We start from the raw sequence: 19,632 nt of genomic DNA, 5'->3' as shown, positions 1-19,632 counted from the left end.
ATTATTGTAGCAAGAAACGTCCAAGGATGGGGTAAAGGTTTGTCTATCTCCTAAATCGATGAAACACCTCATTTTTACCCCTCAATTAAAAAAACCTTACGAATAAAAAGCAAAGAAGAATCTGCCTTTATTTTGCATTATAAAAGCAAAAAAATTATTGTACATCATTTTAAAAGAATTTAGCAAAGGGTTTTAGCAGTTATTACCAATGAAAAGTATGGCTTTATGTAAAGGTTTTTAAAAATTTCACGATCATTTAGGAAATTACAGACAGGGACGTCAAAGCTTTTTACGTTAAGGGGGGAGGGGGATAAACACCACTTTCCCCCCACACTTGGACGTCTATGCTTACACACAGATAAACTCCAGTTTCTTAGTTGCCTCGCTGGAAATTAAAAATAATCATCCCACGTTAAAGTTTAACCTTCGTGAAGCCTTTTAAAAAAATAATTGACGCTTCAAAATTTAGAACATTTACTTAAATAATCATAAATTTTAGGATTCAGAAATTGGCTAAAAATTTAATTTTTAAAAAAAATTTTAATTCTTTATATAAAAGTAACAGGATGTTTATCTATGAGTGTGTACCCTTGGACTTTGGTTACCGCTGAACCGATATGGTTCTTCTTTATAATGTAGCTTATTATAGGTCCTGATTTATAATAATTTTGGGGGAGGTTACAACCACCATTTAAAGATGCTGCACAAAATGGTACAAAAAAAATGACGTCATACTATAAAGTTGTCCAATCATTGGTTATTTTATCATATGACGTCAATTTTTTTGTACCATTTTGCGCAGCATCCCATTTAAAGAGAATGATTTCCCCTCTTCCAAAAAAAATATTTCTAAAAGTGCACATTGAAAACTATACATACATTTATGCTATAATATATCTACATATATTTACACATTTTTCATTTAATTTGAAGTTTATACAAGTTAAATAGCCACAAAGTAGTCAAAATTAAGATTTCTAAGCAAAAAAATGTCCGTAAGTATTTCAAAGATTTATTTATCAAAATTATATTTTCCTATTTATATCTTGTTATTGCTGTGTTACTTATGGAAATAATTGTCTGTTGCATAAGACATTTAGGGGATATATAATATTTTAATTAAATCTCTAAAAGGTCCAAAATTTGTAATTTCAATTACACATTGAATAATGGATTAAATAATATGCATTTAAATCATGACATTATGTCAGATTATACAATGGAATAATATTAATGGAATAAGTCTTTTAAAATCCTAAAAGCCCAAAGCTCTTTGTCCCCTTTATACTTTTCTTTTAAATTTTTTTGCCTCTAACTTTTATAAACAATATAAAACCCTCAGATCATTAAAAAAGGAAGATTTCAATGCTTTTTCAATAATGTTATGCATTATTTTTTTGTAATATTTTATCCATATTTAAATATATCCACATGCAAGGCCTGGCCTTTGATAATATTTTTGCCCAATTATAGCCTCTTTGAAAGCATTATTTGATTATTATTTGGCCAGCTTACAAATAAATGCGTAAGAGCACTTCCTTATAAATTTCAATGCAACAAAAAATGTTGAGAAAAAAGAATTAGACATAGATTCAATTGAATGTCGATTTCAATATTCCTTTAACATTGCCTTTATAAAATTAAAATAAATACTATTTCAGTCATCTTTTTTATCCATTTTTATCCTGAAGATAGTCACTGTTATTTTACTTTTTAAAGGGGGTGTTAACCACCCTAAAACCTTTTTACCACTAATTTATATAAATTCATTAGATTACCCCTCTAAAACCTTTGAATCCCCTCAGTTTATCCCTATTAAAATTAAAAGCTTAGACGTCACTGCAAAAAATATTTAAAATTTTCAAAAATACAATTATCACCCCCCCCCCTTAAACCTTTGAAAGCCCATATTATACCCCCTTCAAAATAAAGACCTTGAATGTCCCTGCAAATAGATATCTCCTTTTTTTGTATGAACACTCTCTTCCTTGTATGTAACCTTTTTTCCCCATATGTGAGGCTTGAGCCGTATGCACATGAAAAGCTTTTTTTTTCATCAAAATTAGAGCCCGTATTCTCATTTAAAGCCTTTACATGTAGAATTTAGAAAGATTAAAGGGGTGTTTTTTGGGGGGGAAAATGTAACTTTAAAATGGCAATTAAATGTTCAATACCAAGTTTTTTTTTTCTTCATATTTTAAAATTAAGAAGTGTCAAATGAAAAAAAAATCGTAAAGAACAGAGAAAGGTTTTTTTTCCCCTAGTTAAATATTCCTTTTTCAGACAAAATATAATATTATAAATATTTTTGGGTAAAACATTTTACTAAAACTGTTTTAATTGACAGAAAAGTTAAAGGAAATCTTGTGACCACTAATTACAATATACAGAAGGTATAATTTTGTAAATAATTATTGGGAATGTGCATCAATTCATTAGCCATTGTCTTATCCCTTAAGAACTCTGACTGTTATTACATTATTTTTTTTGCATGTTATGAAATAAGATTGTGTAATATTTTTTAGATTATATGAAAAATTACACTCCTTAAAAAGGGCATAGCAAAAATATTTTTTGGGTTAGGGTTTACAAAATGTAAATTAATTTCAATTTTTTTTTTAATCATTGGGGACTTACATCATCTTGCAATTTTCATACTTTTTACACATGTAATTTTAATCTACAGAAATAATATTTTTTATTGTCTTATCTTTTAATACATTTGAAAAATTGACCCCCCCCGCCCATAAAAATGTTTAGAATACGCCCTTATTTCTATTTATTTTTCTCCCCACACAATATTATCATAAGATTTTATAATAATAACATCTTTTTTGAATAACATAATTTTTGCTAAGGTTTTTAGAGTCTACACTCTACATTTTAATGTATTTCTTACATTCAGCATTATATTATTGTACAAAATAAACAATCAGTTCATTTTCAATTGAACAATCCTTGTATTAAAAAAATACAAAATTAACAAATTACTATAAACCAAGTAAATAACTATTTTAAGAAAAAATGACAAATGGCCTAATGTACAATATAAAATCAGACTGTTGAGGCGAAATTCGAGATAGACGACTCTGCCCGCAGCTACCGCGCCCACTTTGTCGGCTACGAGCACCAGAACTTCACAGCTGTGGACGAGGATTATGGGCCCGTGGTGCTCTCACTCAAGCACTACAACGACAAGGCGGAGTCTAGCGGCGGTGACATGAAGGGCAACCACGTGCGTGTCATCCTACGCACCACGTCGGGCACAGTCCACCGCCTGCTGCCGTACTCGGACGTCCGGGAAACGCCGTCCCCCGTCCACTTAGCCAAATTTATCTGCCCCGACCTAAATATTGACAAGTTCGAGCCCATTCTAAGCCCCAGGGCTGGCGAATTAATCGTGAATTATGATGAACATGTTGTTGTGAATAATTACAAGTTTGGTTGTGTCTACCAAAAGCAGGGGCAAACAACTGAGGAACAATTATTCGGCAACCAAACCCATTCCCGGGCAATGGACGAATTCCTCGACATGTTGGGCCACAAAATCGACCTATCCCAACACAGGGGCTACAAGGGCGGCCTCGACACGGTCCACGGCCAGACCGGCAATTATTCTGTGTATCAAATATTTCACAAGCGCGAGATTATGTTCCATGTGAGCACGCTGCTGCCCTACAGTGAGACGGACAAGCAGCAGCTGCAGCGCAAACGCCACATAGGTAATGATATAGTTGCGCTGGTGTTTCAAGAGGCGAATACCCCATTCAGCCCAGAGATTATAGCATCCAACTTCCTGCACGCCTACATTGTGGTCCAACCAATTAACCCGTGCACAGACAACACCAGTTACAGAGTCAGTGTCACGGCCCGCTCGGACGTTCCCTACTTTGGACCCAGCCTGCCTTGTCCAGCCGTTTTCAAGAAGGGTCCTGAATTTAAGGAATTTCTGCTGACAAAACTGATCAACGCTGAAAATGCTTGCTACAAAGCTGAACGGTTCTCCACCCTGGAACGTCGGACCCGCTCCTGTTTGCTGTCCAACCTGACCGAACAGCTGTGCCAGCTAACTGCTGAATACCTGAACGCTCAGGTTCTGCAGACAACCAAAATTGTTGAAAAAGAATTCAGCCAGTCGGGGCTGTTGAACAGCGTCAAAAAGGCCCTGATTGGCCGGAGTAAAAGCTACGCCCCCTCCCAGATGGGGATCATCAATGGGGGGTCGTCTAATCAAAGTAACACAACCCTAGGACCAAAGAACAAGAAGCTGAGCCACGGCAGCGGCGCAGCCAACAACAACCACTCTAATTCCAACAACAACAAATCTTTAACACTAGCCGAAAATATTCGCATGTTATCGGGGGTTCAATCAAGCGGTGGCAGCACAGAAAATGACTGCATTAGTTGTAATAGTGAGTTCAGCGTGGGGCTACCAGAGAATCACCATCCATCCGACCGTTTGGCCGACGCCAGAGAGGCCATGCTGATGCGCGAAGACATACCAGACATTGACAGCCCGACCAAGTTTGATTCGGGCCGCGGCAGCGAAGAGTCAGGATCAGCAGGCTCCGCACATTCCAACTCACCGCCCGGGTCCCGAACCTCGTGTCACTTGTCCCCCGGGCCTGACACCAGGCTACTACTACAGACAACCAGCCAGGCAAGTTTGGACACCTCGGACGAGAGCTCCTCGTTAGACAGCCTTGAGTTGGACCAAGTTAGATACATTCTGAAACCAAAACTAAACAAATATTCAAATAATAACAATAATATGTCTTATACCCAGTCAAAGTCACAAAGTCACAACAGACAACAAAAAGTGTCTAACAACAACAGAAGTAGTAGTGAGAATCTATCAACAGCAGTGGGCACCAAATGTCATATTCACATTACCAACAATAATGTTGTCAACAACCACCAATCATCAGAGACAAAGACTATTAACAACAACAACATGAGGCCACAGCCGCAGCTACAGTCAATAAAACAACCACTGGACCCGCAGGAAAACGTTGGAAAAGCAATCCTGTTGTTGGACCCGCGTTGCCAGGAAGTGGTCAGCGGTCATGTGACCATGGTGACCGTGGAGGGCGGAGCCGTGGCCGGTCAACTCGAAAAACTTCAGGGTGAAATCACAAAGCTAAAGGTGGAAAAGTTAGAACTGTTGCGGCAAAATGTGGCCGCCCAACGGGAGGTTAAACACCTGCGGGAGCGGGAACTACAACTGCAGTGTGATCTGAGCACCGCCTCGCGGGAGATTAACAAACTGAGAAGTGGTCTAAAACAGCGGTTGGTACGTGAGCTGCCTTGGCCGGTTCCAACTTCAATTAGCAGCACCACTGCAACAACTGCCGTCAGTCAAGAACAAATATATGCTGTACCAATTAAAAACCACAACCAAAACAATCACAACAACAATATAATCCCACAACAAAAGTCAACATCCGTTGGTAATCTGAGCTGCGAAGTGAGTAGTAGCTCTATCTCAACAACCATTGGCCACAACACAACAACATTATCAACAGCCCAACAACAAATCCACAGCACAACAAACCACAGCACAGCTCTTGTCAAAATTTCACCCAATTTAGACAAAACTTGGCAAATTTAAGATGATTTGAATACATTATTTTTTTATTTATTTTTCTTTCCTTTTTATCAAAATCATTAAAAGATACTACAAATCATTAAATGTTGTTAATTTTTGTTTATTAATATTTCTTGCCTACTTTTGTTGAACATAATTTATTTTCTCCTTTTTTCAATAATTTTACCCTGTGATGTTAAATAATTTAAATTACTGATTTTTTTTATAATCTGGTGCTATTTGGATTTGAGAGATAGGAGAGGGATTTATTTTTAGTTAATTTTTATCTAATTTATGTGATTTCAAAATATTTTTTGATAATACACATAACATTTATACTTTTTGTTTAAATTATTTACAGGGTTTTCAAAAGTTATATTTTTTTGTGCAAAATTTTAGACAAAAAACAAGTTATTAGAACTTTTTCATTTAAATTTTTAGCAAATCTGTTTAAAAAAACAGATTTTTTATGTTGTTTTATACGAATAAAACATTATATTTTTCTCATATAAAGGCTTTAAATTCTTGTATCACGTCCAGTTTTCTTTTACAGTAAGGGATTTTTTATCTGAAAAAAAAACTTTTTTCTTCACACTTTTTAGCTTCTTAACAATATTTATATAACAGGGAGGAAGGGACATTGGGCTGTTTATTGCAATAGTCCTCAAAGTTTTATTCTAATAATTTTTATTCGTTGGTTAAAAACATTGGGAATTTTTTGAGAATTTTGATTGGTTTCTTCATCGAGTGTCCAAAATACTAATTGCAATCTACAGAGGGGATAATTTTGTTTTTATCATCAGTGGGGAAATACATCAATTTGTCGGCCATTGTTATATCCCTTTAGATCCCTGAATATTTTCACTTTATAAAAAGTTGGAGGCAAAGAATTTTTTCAGATGAAATACCCCTTCCCGAGATATTATACTTTTATTATTGAACACGGAACAAGAAATTTTTTTTCAGAGATAAAGTGAACAAGATTTTTGCAGTAATGGCTTTGAAACCAATCAATATCCACTGGATAATAACGTTTTTTCAGCAATACTGAAAAGTCATGTATTGCAGTACAGACAATTTTCATCGAATATTAAAGTAAAAATAATAACAGTTTTGTTAGCCCGAGCCTTTGGCTTCTGGAGGCAAACAAAACTGGTTTTAATATTATAATTTTTCATTTTAATATCCACGGAAAGCTGTCTATATTACGAAATAGACAATTAGACTTTTTTAAAATCTGCAATAGCTTTATTTCTGAAAAAAAAATCATGGTTCCATATTTAAAATGTCGCGTTGAGAGGTCATTTTTAGTGACACTTTAATACCATTGTCAGTTTTTTATGTCTTTTTTTAGATGATATACAAAATTTCATTCAAAAAAAGATTTCATAGATTTAAAAAAAAATTATTTTGAAAGCTAGAATTAAATATTCTGTCTGTGTACAAAGCACTGTAAGAGGTGTGTTTTAAACTAGTCATTCTATTATATTATTATTACATTATTCTATATTTTTTTCTGTATTTTTATACCTTTTTTTAGTATTTTATAATTATTATCTTTTTATACATGTAGTCTGTTAATTATTATTATCATAGAACATTTTTGTTTATCCGTTTTTACATAATAAACATGTTAAAATATAATTGTTTTATTTCTAGAAGCGAAGCTTTTCTATAATTAGGAACGTTCCATACGTGCGTCAGTCCGGAACAGTTAGCACTTTTTGTTACTTTAGACATGTAATAGTTGTCCTAATGATTTCAAACTTTGTATGATTCCTATTACAGTAAAGTAAGATTAAGGAAGCAAAGCAACTCTATGTTAGTTACCAGATTTTTAAAACTTTTTTGACAATATATTCATCCTATCCATCTGATTTTTGGAACAATGATTCTTTGGACAACAAGGTACAATATCATAAGTTAGGCATCTCTATAATCAAATCCTAAAAATAAAAGTATGTAAGGATGTATTTATCGTCACAGGAATATCTAGGGGAAAAACAGTTACACTTTTAGGTCAGTGTGTCAATTATTTAAAATGATTTAATTCTTGGGAGTTTTTAGCAAATCATGTTGTCCTTAAAAGCAAGATATGAAAACATGCCATCACAGTTATTTTATTAACAAATTTCAGGTTAACCTTTAAACAGTCGTAATAAAAAGGTGAACATCCTCCCCCCCCCCCCCCCTCCAAAGTAAAAGCTTACTCCTCCCATCAACGATTTGAGTTTTAAAAGAAAATTGAAGAAAAAAAATTTCAGGGTGGTCATTTTTTTAATAGGAGGGTGAAGATACCCCACCCAAAAATAGTTAGAAACCTTCCTTTGACTTAAAAGAAGCTTCAATGTAAAGGAGAGCCTTATTCCCCTTAATTTTTTTATGATTCAGATGATGAAAAACCCCTTCAATTTTTTTTTTGATAATGCAGATGAAGATAAAACACCAACTTTTTGGTGCTGCACCACATGTACTACATCTTTTTAATTACCTCTTGGGGCAAAGCCCCTAGAGGCTAGGGGCGAAGCTGCTAGTAAAATATATAAAGAGGTAAGTTTTTATTGTCTGTTGCTTAAAATTTCGATAACAAATTAACTGATTGAGTTCTTCATTTCATTGAAGCTTCCTACAGGCTCCTGGATGGCTTTAGGCTATTTAATTTATATATCTATATTTGGTTTTAGGATATATCCCCTTACTCGTTCAAATACACAGCTACTAGATGCTAGGAGCGCAGCTTCTACTTCTAGTAACCTATAGTAACAAAATTGCTTTTGAAAAATTATTGTCTTTTTTGTGCCATTCTGCAGATAGACATTCAGACTTTTTCAATATTTTTATTGCAAAAATAAGAATAATGCTACAACGCTTACTGGTTCTTGTTGCAAGAATGAAAAATGTTAACCATCAAAATGCTTTTTATCGGGGAGAGAGATCTTTTTAACACACCTAAGTCTCTTAGTATTTATTATGGACAGGGTGTTGTACATAAACATTCAAAATTAAGTTTCTATCCAGGGATCTTAAGCGACAAGACAATTTTCAATCCATTAATAAACCTTCAATCAAAGCTATCAGTGAAAGGTATGTTCACTTAATTTAAATCAACCTATTTTTTTCAAATGAATGTAACCAACAAATATGAGATTGTGTTACTATATTTTGTGTTTTTCCATTTCATTTTCCCAAATTAGTTCTAGCATAAAAAATATAATTAAACCAGTCCATCCCAGAGGCTAGAGACGGTTCCATTAGGTTTAGGAAAGGGAACTGTTAATTGTAGAAAATCGTATTTTTTTATTTTTTGAAAAGCGAAGCCTTTCTATAATTAGTGTCGGTACGTCCGTCCGTAACAGATAGCTCTTTTCGTTAATTTAGGCATGAAATATTGTCCTATCGATTTAAGACTCTGTATGGTGATTCCTGTAGTAACAAGTATGATTTAGAAAGTGTAGCAACTCTATAATATTTACCATAATGACCGTATGTCCATCCTAAACATGTTGATTTTTAACTTTTTCAAAGCAAATTTTTATGCATTATAATTATCCGATTGATCTGAATTTGGAATAATGATTCCTAGGACAACAACGTAAAAATTTATAAGCGAATCATCTCTATAATCAAGTTCTACATATCTAAGTATGTCCTTCAACATTATCCTGCATGTTAGCAGTTTTTCAACAAATTTACTTACAATTTGTTACGAATTTCATACATTCATATTCTGATTATTCAGTTATGACACTCTACAAGTAATAATGTTCGTTTGTCTTACTGTTTAAGGGCTTTGCTTTTTTGCATGTTGTTATCCTTGTTAAGTATGAAAACATAGAAAAGTTGCTTAAAGTTTTGGGGAAAAATCACACCTCCCGTTAAAGGAAATATATCTCTTTTGGATCGGTTGAATTGAATATCTATAAAAAATTCGGCGAGCTTCGTGCATCCCCGCTCACCCGCTCACCCTCTCATATTGATTTTCTTATTACCCCCCAACCCCCACCCCCTAAAAACCAAAAAAATGAAATTAGACGCCTTTGCGTACTTTCTTGGATATTTCACAACCTTTGAGAAAAAAATAATTTGGTGATGACCATTTACAAGTTCAAAGGGAGCCATTTGAATTATAATACAGTGAGTCCAAAATTTTATTGCTACGCTTCTGTTTTGAGGTGTAATATTCTCAAGGGGGGGTAGGCACATTGGAGCGAGAATTACACTAGTAAATAAAGTATTTTTAATTTCTTTGGTTGGATCAATATCTATAATACAAAGTAGTACAATGTCTGTCTGTCTGCCCGTCTGTCTGTCTGAAGCTTAAGATCTCAGTAACTACTGAACCGATTGGGCTCTACTCTTCAGGGAATATACCTACTGGTCCTGGGATGGCTTTAAGCTATTTTCTTGGGTGGTGGGACACCCCTAACCCCTCTAAAAAATGAAAATCCTTCCCCCCAAATTTTTTATTTAATTTTTTAAAATCTAAATAACACAAAAATAGGTTGATTAAACCTCTTTACCTAACCTAAAGTAATGAAATGCACTATGTCCCAATTTAGGTTCTGACACAAAAGTCAAAGCACCTTTATACGCACTGTGAAGTATTATAACTTTTTTGGTTGGATCAATATCCATAATACAAAGTAGTACAATGTCTGTCTGTCTGCCTGTCTGTCTGTTTGAAGCTTAAGATCTCAGTAACTACTAAACCGATTGGGCTCTACTCTTCAGGGAATATACCTACTGGTCCTGGGATGGCTTTAAGCTATTTTCTTGGGAGGTGGGACACCCCCAACCTCTCCAAAAAATGAAAATCCCCCCCAAATTTCTGTCACTGTGTTACTAGTAGTGGAGCATCTTTATAATCATACAAATATACGTCCATCTGTAATACACTTGGGGAAAAGTAATCAATGTAGATGCATAATAGACGTCTGACATTAATAGATAGATTCCCTTTGACCAATGAGCCTTAGAACATGTATCATAATAGTTCTTTTTTTTAAGATGAAATCATTCTTTCAGTATATTTATTGAAATGTGGATCCATTATAAAACATTACTTTTGATGTTTTAAGTTCGCAATGATAGAATGGATATAGAACAGGTGGATATATTGGTGGCTAATATGGACCTTATTTATTGGTTGGTTCTCTCCTCCAGTAAGATGAGAAGGGAGGGCGGTATCGTTATTTTAGCCAGCTGCAAGTATCGCTATATTAGAGTAAATGAAAATCTGGTGCACCATCCAAGTAATAATAAATGGATTTTAGCAATCATCAAAGTCTAACCTTGATTTTTTAAAGCAGTGATATATATTCTCAAATTAAATGACATTAATTCTTGTAAAAAGCTAAAGATTTTCTTTGTGTAGGGTCTGTCTGTTTATCTTTTACAGTTAATTTAGTCATATTAGAATTTACAAATGATTTTTATCCTTGGTTTTTAGTATATTGATTCTTTGGACGATAAGGTACAATGTTATAGGCTAGGAATCTCTATATTTGTATTTTGTTTATTTTCAATGCATCTCTGCGCGTTATGACCTTCTTATTTTGTAATCTTTAAGAAAGTTTTTTCTCATCCATGGAAATTTGTAAGTTTTTGGGTCATCAAATCACGATTTCAAATTATAACGTTTTTAAAATTTGCACTTTTGCAAAACGGATTGATCTATGGGTGTTTCTTTGAAACTACAAGATATTAAGGTACTGATATGTGGGAGTTTCTTTGAAACTACAAGATTAGCATTGATCTATGGGTGTTTCTTTGAAACTACAAGATGTTAAGGTATTGATCTATGGGTGGTTCTTTGAAACTACAAGATGTTAAGGTATTGATATGTGGTTGTTTCTTTGAAACTACAAAATTATTATTGATCTATAGGTGTTTCTTTGAAACTACAAGATGTTAAGGTATTGATCTATGAGTTTTTCTTTGAAACTACAAGATGTTAAGGTATTGACATGTGGGTGTCTCTTTGAAACTACAAAATTATTATTAATCTATGGGTGTTTCTTTGAAACTACAAGATGTTATAGTATTAGCATGTGGGTGTTTCTTTGAAACTACAAGATGTTAAGGTATTGATCCATGGATGTTTCTTTGAAACTACAAGGTGTTATATAAGGTATTGATATGCGAGTGTTTCTTTGAAACTACAAGATTATTATTTATCTATGGGTGTTTCTTTGAAACTACTTAATATTATGGTAATAACTTTTTTTCGATAGATCCACTAAAACAAATTGTTACAATGAAGCTTTTTGTGGGCCCATGGAAGGTTTTTAATTATTTTTGGGGAGGGTATCTTTGCTTATGTGGTAAGCTAAGAATATGAGATTAAGACCTCGTAAACGGCTAATTATAGAGATGCTATGCTTTAATTAGAGTGATCCATATTTAAACATCATATCAAACATGTTTCTGTTATGTTAATTCTTTACATACTTTTCATGGAAAAAGACTTCAATACTTAAATGGAAGGTTGTATGGGGGATTAAGATCTTGTAAACGGCTAATTATAAAGATGATTTGCACTAATTGCAAGGATATACATTTATACAACTTAATTTTTTGCATATTTTTTCGTGTTTTAAAAAGGATTCCTCTCAAAAAGCTTCAAAATAAAGGCATGACTCTTGATATTTTTGTCTAACGTTTTTGGTAGATCTTTATAGCTAAAAGGCTAACAAAACTGTTTTTTTTTTTCATTTTAATATTTGCGGAAAGGTGTCTAATACAATTCTCTCACACTATTTATTTATCTTTATTTCCATGATTTAGCGTGTATGAGTAATTTGATGATGAAAAATGGTCAAGCCCTGCTTTTGGTCCATATGTTTTCATGTGCTTTATATAGTAGCAAAGCTACTCATCATGATGTTTGCCTGTCTGTTATACATTTTTATTAGAAAGCACTTAGTCGTTGCGTTTTCATCCGAAGCTACTATATATGATAAAAGGTTTGTCTGTTTTTCAGAATTTTTGGAGCTACTTTACAAGATGTCTGTATGTTAGTTTGTCTGTCTGTTTGTAATACCTATTTACAAGTTTAACCCCTTTGTTTTCATATACTTTTAAAAAGTCAGTCATTTCGTTGATATATTTTTGTCTAATCAAGTAAAAAGCTAAATGTTTCTTAGTATGTAATATATAATAGATATGATTATGGATATTTTTGTTCTTGTTTGTTCTTCTTTGCAAAAATAAATCGTCGAATATATACACTTCCAAATATAGCATAAAAAGGATGACAACATTTATAAAAGCGAAACTCTAAAATCAAAAGGAGAGACAAACGAACATTAACTCGTAGAGTGTCATAAGAAAATCTACCCTATAAAGGAGAACCATATCAGTTCAACGGTGAACGAGATCCCACGGTACAGGCGAACAGACAGACAAAAAATCATGTTACTTTATTTTAAGGATTAATCCTTCCTAGCTATGTACGTCAGGCTTTATGAATAGATAAATGACCGTTTAATGATCTTCAATTATATTAGAAACAAGAAGGTATATTATTCAATAATATGTCAACCATAATACAGAGATTATAGCTTGTTGGTCAGTGCTTTACTCTGAAAGATCGGACCCTCTACGAGCTCGTAATCGAACGGAGGGGGGGGGGGGGGGACATTTACGCGCCCTTTCTCACTAAACCTTGTTTAGACAGTTCTAGATGAGCTAGAGGGTTAGAATAGTTATTTCTCGCATCGTATTATAAACATTTTTCCGCGGATATAGAATGTACAATCATAAGATTAAAACCAGTTTTTTTAGCCCCGAGATGCCGAAGGCACGGGCTAAAGAAACTGGTTTTAATCCTATGATTGTACATTTTTTTATTCGTAGAAACTGGATATTATACGATGCTAGACATAGTTTTTTTCGTATTGATGAGAACCGGTTCCTATCCACCGGATTCGAATGAATAGTAGGAAATATTTGTCCAGTTTCCTTTTGTTACACAGAAGATATGAATGTAATACTGTTAACACGATATTTTGCTTCATTACCCCTTTAATTTTACAACCTTTTCCTATAGGTCCTTTTTTTACATAAAGAAACCTGTAAATTTGTTCTTATAATTTAATATTATGAATAAGTTTAATGTACATGGATTATGTTAAATTCATAAATTGTTTTATTATGAAAAATATAAACAAGTTTTACTTCTGATAAGGTTCAGGTATCTATTGCATTGATTAAAAGCAGGAATCTAAAGGAATAAGACAATGGCCCCAATGATGATACACAAAATTACTCCTTCTGAAGAAAAACAACTCAAACACTCAACTTAATGAACCAACAAATAAAAATTCTTCAAGTCCATAAAGTTGTAAAGAAAACGTTATCATAAAACTATGGGGACTAGTGTAATGAACAACCCATTGCCCACTCTCTCTCTGGGTTAAAAGCATTATCTAACACTGTATATACTATATATATTATAGGAGTATGTTCGTAATGCTCCTCCCTATTTGCAAAATAAACTTAATTTTGGTCATAGATGCATGTTCCTGGGTATGTTTATACAATGTAGGGATAAGACAATGGTTGATAAATTGATGTACATCCCCAATGATGAGATATAAACTTAATTTTGGTCATGGATGCATGTGCCTTCAATCAAACCATGTTTTAAGGTTTGATCCAGGAATCTACAGGGATAAGACAATAGTTGAATAATGATGTACATCCACAACAATGATGACATAACCTATGACCCCTTCTAAAGATTACAATGAATGGTTGAAAATTTTGGACACATAACTTAATGAACCAACCAATCAAAATTCAAAAAGTACCCAAAGATGTTGAGCTAACAAATAAGTAACATTTTAAAACTTTGGGGACTAGTGTAATAAACAGCCCAATTTTCCCTGCCTCACTTGGTTTAATCCTAACCCGCGACCGTGGCTTAACAAGTAGCGCATCTGCTCTTCGTCGGGAAGGTCGTAGGTTTGAATGCGCGACTAAAATAGTTAGAGTATGGGGAATGCCCTGGCCCAAAACAGGCGAAACTCGTTACCATGCACAGTTGGGACCTCTCAGACAAACGTCGTGCATCACAGAGAGTTGATTGTCTGTTGGATGTTACTTAACCCAATACCCTTGGGTGTTTGGACTATGACATAGAAGGGTGGGTAACAGACATTCTTAGTTCTCCTGGATTGCTGGACCAGGACCTGGACAGTGCATCAAGTCGAAAAGGTCCTTGACTGCAATCCCGCCTGTACGAGACAATTAAAGGTTTAATCCTACCTTCTATCAATATTGTTATCCTTGTATAGAAGTAGCAGGATGTCTAAAGGTCTGTCTGTGTAACTGGACAGATTTGATTATCCTTTACATTAAAGCTTTTTAAATTAAATAGGTTCACAGAATGTTTATAAAAATGTCCCTTTCCCGAAAAAATACCATTTTTCATAACTGATTTTTTTAGGTTCCAATTAAAACCACCCCCCCCCCCCTCCCCCCCAACTTTTTTTCCCAAGTTCCCCTAGAGACCTCTAGGGACGTAGCCGCTTTTTCTGGTTAAAAATTAAGCAGTTTTCATTTTAGGGAAACTTTATAAAGCTCCTGAGAGGGTTTTAGGGTATTTTATTTAAAATTAAATTCTTGTAGTTGATAATAGGTTATTTTTCTACAGAAAACAAAAGTTAAGAACAAATTTGCCAATGTTTTCGTGTTTTTGCTAATTGATTATATTCGCTGTTTTTATGAAAACTCTTGTAAATTTGTTACAATATTTATATAAGTGCTCAATGCATTATTTTTTTTCTTTCTTGCCTGATACCAAAACAGGTGTTGGGTATCTAATCAGGAAGTAAGGGAGGGGACAATTGATCGAATATTCAATTTTAGGAGTCTCAGACTTTTGGTACTGGCTTAAAGGGAATGTGCAAGAATTTTTAATGTTCTGACTTACTTTAGGTACTAGCGCATCATTGCCGCTAACTCGCTGAGTTAGTTTTGAATATAGCAGACAGAAAAATTTGTTATGAGATGGCTGGTTTTCAAATTTTTTTCTTTCTAAAAAATATGATTTCATACAGGGAGTAAGGGAGGGGACAATGGATCGAATATTCAATTTTTAAGGAGTCTCAGACTTTGGGGACTGGCTTAAAGGGAATGTGCACGAATACAGCGGATTCTTACTGATTTTGGGGACTTGCGCATCAATGCCCCGCTATTTAGCTGAGCTAATTTTGAATATGCAGACAGAAAAGTTTGTTATTTATCGCTGGTTTTAACAAATATTTTTTCCCAATAAAATGTCTTTTCATGTATAGAAACTCTACTGTGATATTTATGTATTAAATAATCTAAGAACCGCTTGAATTTAGGGGTAAGTCATAAATAAATCAGAAGGGTTGAGGTAGTTTTAAACAAGATTTTTCTAGTGATTAATTACAGAATGTTTACTACATTGTGATGTGTTGATAATTTAGTTTTCAAGTAAATGATTTTTTTCTTAGAACTAATTTTGTTCTAAATTAGGTTACCATGATCCCTTTACAATTTTGGTAAAATTTTCTTGATAAATCTAGTTTTCATTGCTTTTCAGCGAACCCTCTTAAATGTAATTAATTGCCCATTGTCCCCTCCATTACTCCCTGGATTTCATAGATAAAAACTTTATTGTGATATTTGTGTAATAAACAACCTAATAACCCTTAATTTTAATTCTAGTACATAGTAACATTTTAAAATTTATTAATATGGGGTGAACAAGTTCCAGGGACAATTTTTCTAGTAATAAATTTAAAATGGTTCCATCAGTATGATGTACTGGTAATCTAATTTTCAAATGAATTCTTTTTTTTTAAACTTTTATCTTATTTTATAGTTTTCTAAATTTGAACATTATACCCTTTTCAATTTTCTTTCAATTTTTTGGATAAATCTGGATTTCATGGCCTTTCCGCGAAAACTCTACAATTGATTTAGTTGCACATTGTCCCCTCCCTTTCTCCCTGGTATCTAATGCAGTTGGGAGCATGAACTGGGGTTAGTAGTTACCCCATTTTAATCCTGTAAGTAACATATGTAAGTATGTAGATGTAAAATCCAAACAATTACCTGGCCCAATGGTGGAGACCTATTTAGTCTGCTTGCAAATTGCTTTTTTATCTTTTGTAAAGACTTTTTGTGTTTATATTTCCGACACTATTCTGTGATTTTAAAGACCCAATATAGAAGCAGCGTTCCTTGCTCCTGTAGGTAGAGTTACATATACCTTATGCCCTTCTAATATTTTACTTTAATCGGTAAATTTAAGCAAAATAATGTCAAGATTCTATTAAGGACTTTTTCTTAAGTATTAAAACTAAAAGAATTTCATAAAACAAAAAAAATACCTTATGATTTTGAACATTAAATACAAACCTTTTTAGTTTTCAAACTGTAACACAATATGATATAGAAAAATCGATATATAGGTATTTGGATATTGCACCATATTTTTGCCTACTCTGGTTAATATAACTATACCCCCTCCCATCCCCATTCACCCCTTTTACCGAATCCCTTCCCCTCCTATTTGAAGAAAAAGAACGAACCAATAAAAGAACTAAAGTAGCTAGCCAAATTGACATTCATTTTTCCCCTGTAATAATATCCAAGTATATTATATCCATTAACAGAGCAAAGCAAGTTGAGCAATTTGTTTACATTATTTTAATCTACATATGTACTATGACCGTTACTTCCCTATTCTTTTACCAATGGATGTTAAACTTGGATATATTGACAGGGGAAAATTTAAGTTGGTAATATTGACCTCATTTATTGGTCAGTTCTTTCATTAAGTAGGAGGGGATGGGGAAATGGGGTATAGCTTTTTTGCCAGCTGCCAGTATTACTTTAGTACAAGAAAATTTTGTTGCAACATCCAAGTAATAATATATTGATTCCCAAAATAGTTTTCTCAGCTACTCAGGGACAAGGGAAGGCTATTCTGGCAAACAATGCTTTAGAGCTGATTTCATAGATTTCCAGTTAAAACTAGATGATGAGATTATGCAACTTTTGGCAGAATTTGATGAGAAACTCAAGCATTATTTTATTAGTTTTTGCTCACTTTACTACAAGCCATGCAAAAAGGATAGTCAGAGATTAGTTCCATGTTCAGTTCTGAGATAAACGAGCTAATTAATGCTTTCTACTCGTAAATTATATGTTTAATAGTGAATAAAATTTATTGAAAATCCCAAAGAGTGGATAGCTGTAATATTTTCAAAAATATTTAAGATTGTTTAGATATTTATCTCATCTAAAAAAGTTTACATAAAAAAAGTTTTTACGACACCTATCAATAAAATTCTGAACTACATAACTATTCTTTTCCAAATCTTAAATTTTATAATATATGTTGTGGCTTAATTTGGTATTTCTTGACAACTTCTTGCCTCTAATTGTGAAACAAGTTGGAGGGAAGTGGCGAAATGGGTAATATAAATTAGAAGCTTCCCTGAAATCATGATTTATTATGTACTGCAATACTAAAAACAACTAATCTTCTTCGAATATTAATATTTACAAACTTTTTACAGAATTTAAAATATGGGTAATTTCCCCCATAGTGCCTTGTAGAGCACAGATTCCCCCCTTTCCTGACCATTAATTTAAAACAAATTGTAAACGACCAAAAGGTAGGGAGTCTTTTTGATATAGCATAAAAGAAACAAAAAGATATAATTCAAATAAGGAGAGGGGATCAGTGCTTGATAGGCAACTTTGTGGTAAGGCACCAAAATATGTTTTTTTTATGCTTATTTTAAATTAAGTTATGTTTCAAGGTCATTTATTTTTAAAAAGCGAAGCTTTTCTGTAATTAGGGTCAGTCCGTAAGTCCGTCCGTTACAGTTAGCTTTTTTGTTAATCTAAAAAGGTTAGATTGTCCTTTTGATTTCAAACTTTACATGCTAATTCCTATTGCAGTTAGGTACAAATTGGAAAGCGCAGCAACTCTTTAATCATTACTAGAAAGTCCGTACGTCCATTTAAAACAAGCTATTACGACAAGGTATGGTGTTATAAGCGAAGCTTCTCTATAACTAGTCTTAAAAACGTTAGTATGTCCTTAAACAGTAAAATGTATTTAATCAGTTTTGCAATAAATTTAATTACAATTTTGTATAGACATATGTTCAGTTATTTAGTTCTGTCACTCTATAAGTGTTAATGTTCGATTTTCCTTCAATTCAGAGCTTCGCTTTTATGGATGTTGTCATCCTTGTTTTAATAAGTAATGAGCAAAGGATTTTATTTTTGAGCTTTAAAGTAAGATGTTTTTTTTATTTATTGAATCAATTTGAAACTTTTACTTTAACTTGCTCTGAAGGGTTAATTAGGAAGTGTTTGAAAATGAGCCGAAGTAAAAATTTGTCAAAATATTTTGTTTTTCGTCTTTAAACAGTTACAAATTTTATGGGTAAGAAAAATATTTAAAGATTTTATTTTTAGGAAGTATTTAAAAATGTTTTTTAATCTCCCTACTGTGTTATTTTTTTTTAAATCGGTCTGCTAATAACATTAATAATCAGGGTTCGGCAGCCGCACCTCAGCCTCACTTTTAAACCTGCTTGTGAGCAGAAAAAGAAATTTCAGAAAGAAGGATTGTCTGCTAAAGAGCAGTTTTATACATATTAATATTAATATTATAGTGATAAAATGACGATATCACTGAGGCTTACACGCGGCTTACGCGCGGCTGCCAATCCCTGCTAATAATCTACACAATTTTGATGAGGTTTAGTGAATTTAGATTAACTAATTTATACTCTATCATAATCTACTACAAGCCCTTTTTAATAATGGTTGAATCATCGATAATATTACACACTCATAAAGGTTTCGTGATTAGATTGCATGATTTTAATAGACTTTTTGTTCAGACAGACCTTCCCTTGTCCCTGGCTAGACCGATTCCTAGATTTTTACATTATAAATGCTACAAGTTTTCTTGATTTTTTTAATGTTTATTTTTTTATAAAGCTGCTCTATAATTATTTTTTTTCAGGATATCCATCCTT

The 19,632-nt window shown here is 33.3% G+C and overlaps 1 protein-coding gene across 1 annotated transcript; it reads left to right on the top strand.

Annotated features, from left to right (window-relative positions):
* Window positions 1–3,139: 3,139 nt before the first annotated feature.
* On the top strand, window positions 3,140–7,225 carry LOC145312229 (uncharacterized). Its single transcript, XM_080151453.1, has one exon. It carries the CDS (start codon window positions 3,221–3,223, stop codon window positions 5,609–5,611), a length of 2,391 nt encoding a protein of 796 aa, XP_080007579.1. The 5' UTR covers window positions 3,140–3,220; the 3' UTR covers window positions 5,612–7,225.
* The last annotated feature ends 12,407 nt before the right edge of the window (window positions 7,226–19,632 follow it).

Source organism: Acartia tonsa, chromosome 2 (assembly GCF_053477335.1).
Source record: "Acartia tonsa isolate MP-2025a chromosome 2, ASM5347733v1, whole genome shotgun sequence".
Taxonomy (NCBI): domain Eukaryota; kingdom Metazoa; phylum Arthropoda; class Copepoda; order Calanoida; family Acartiidae; genus Acartia; species Acartia tonsa.
Note: the sequence above shows the minus strand (reverse complement) of the source record. Positions and strands in the feature narration are given on the sequence as shown.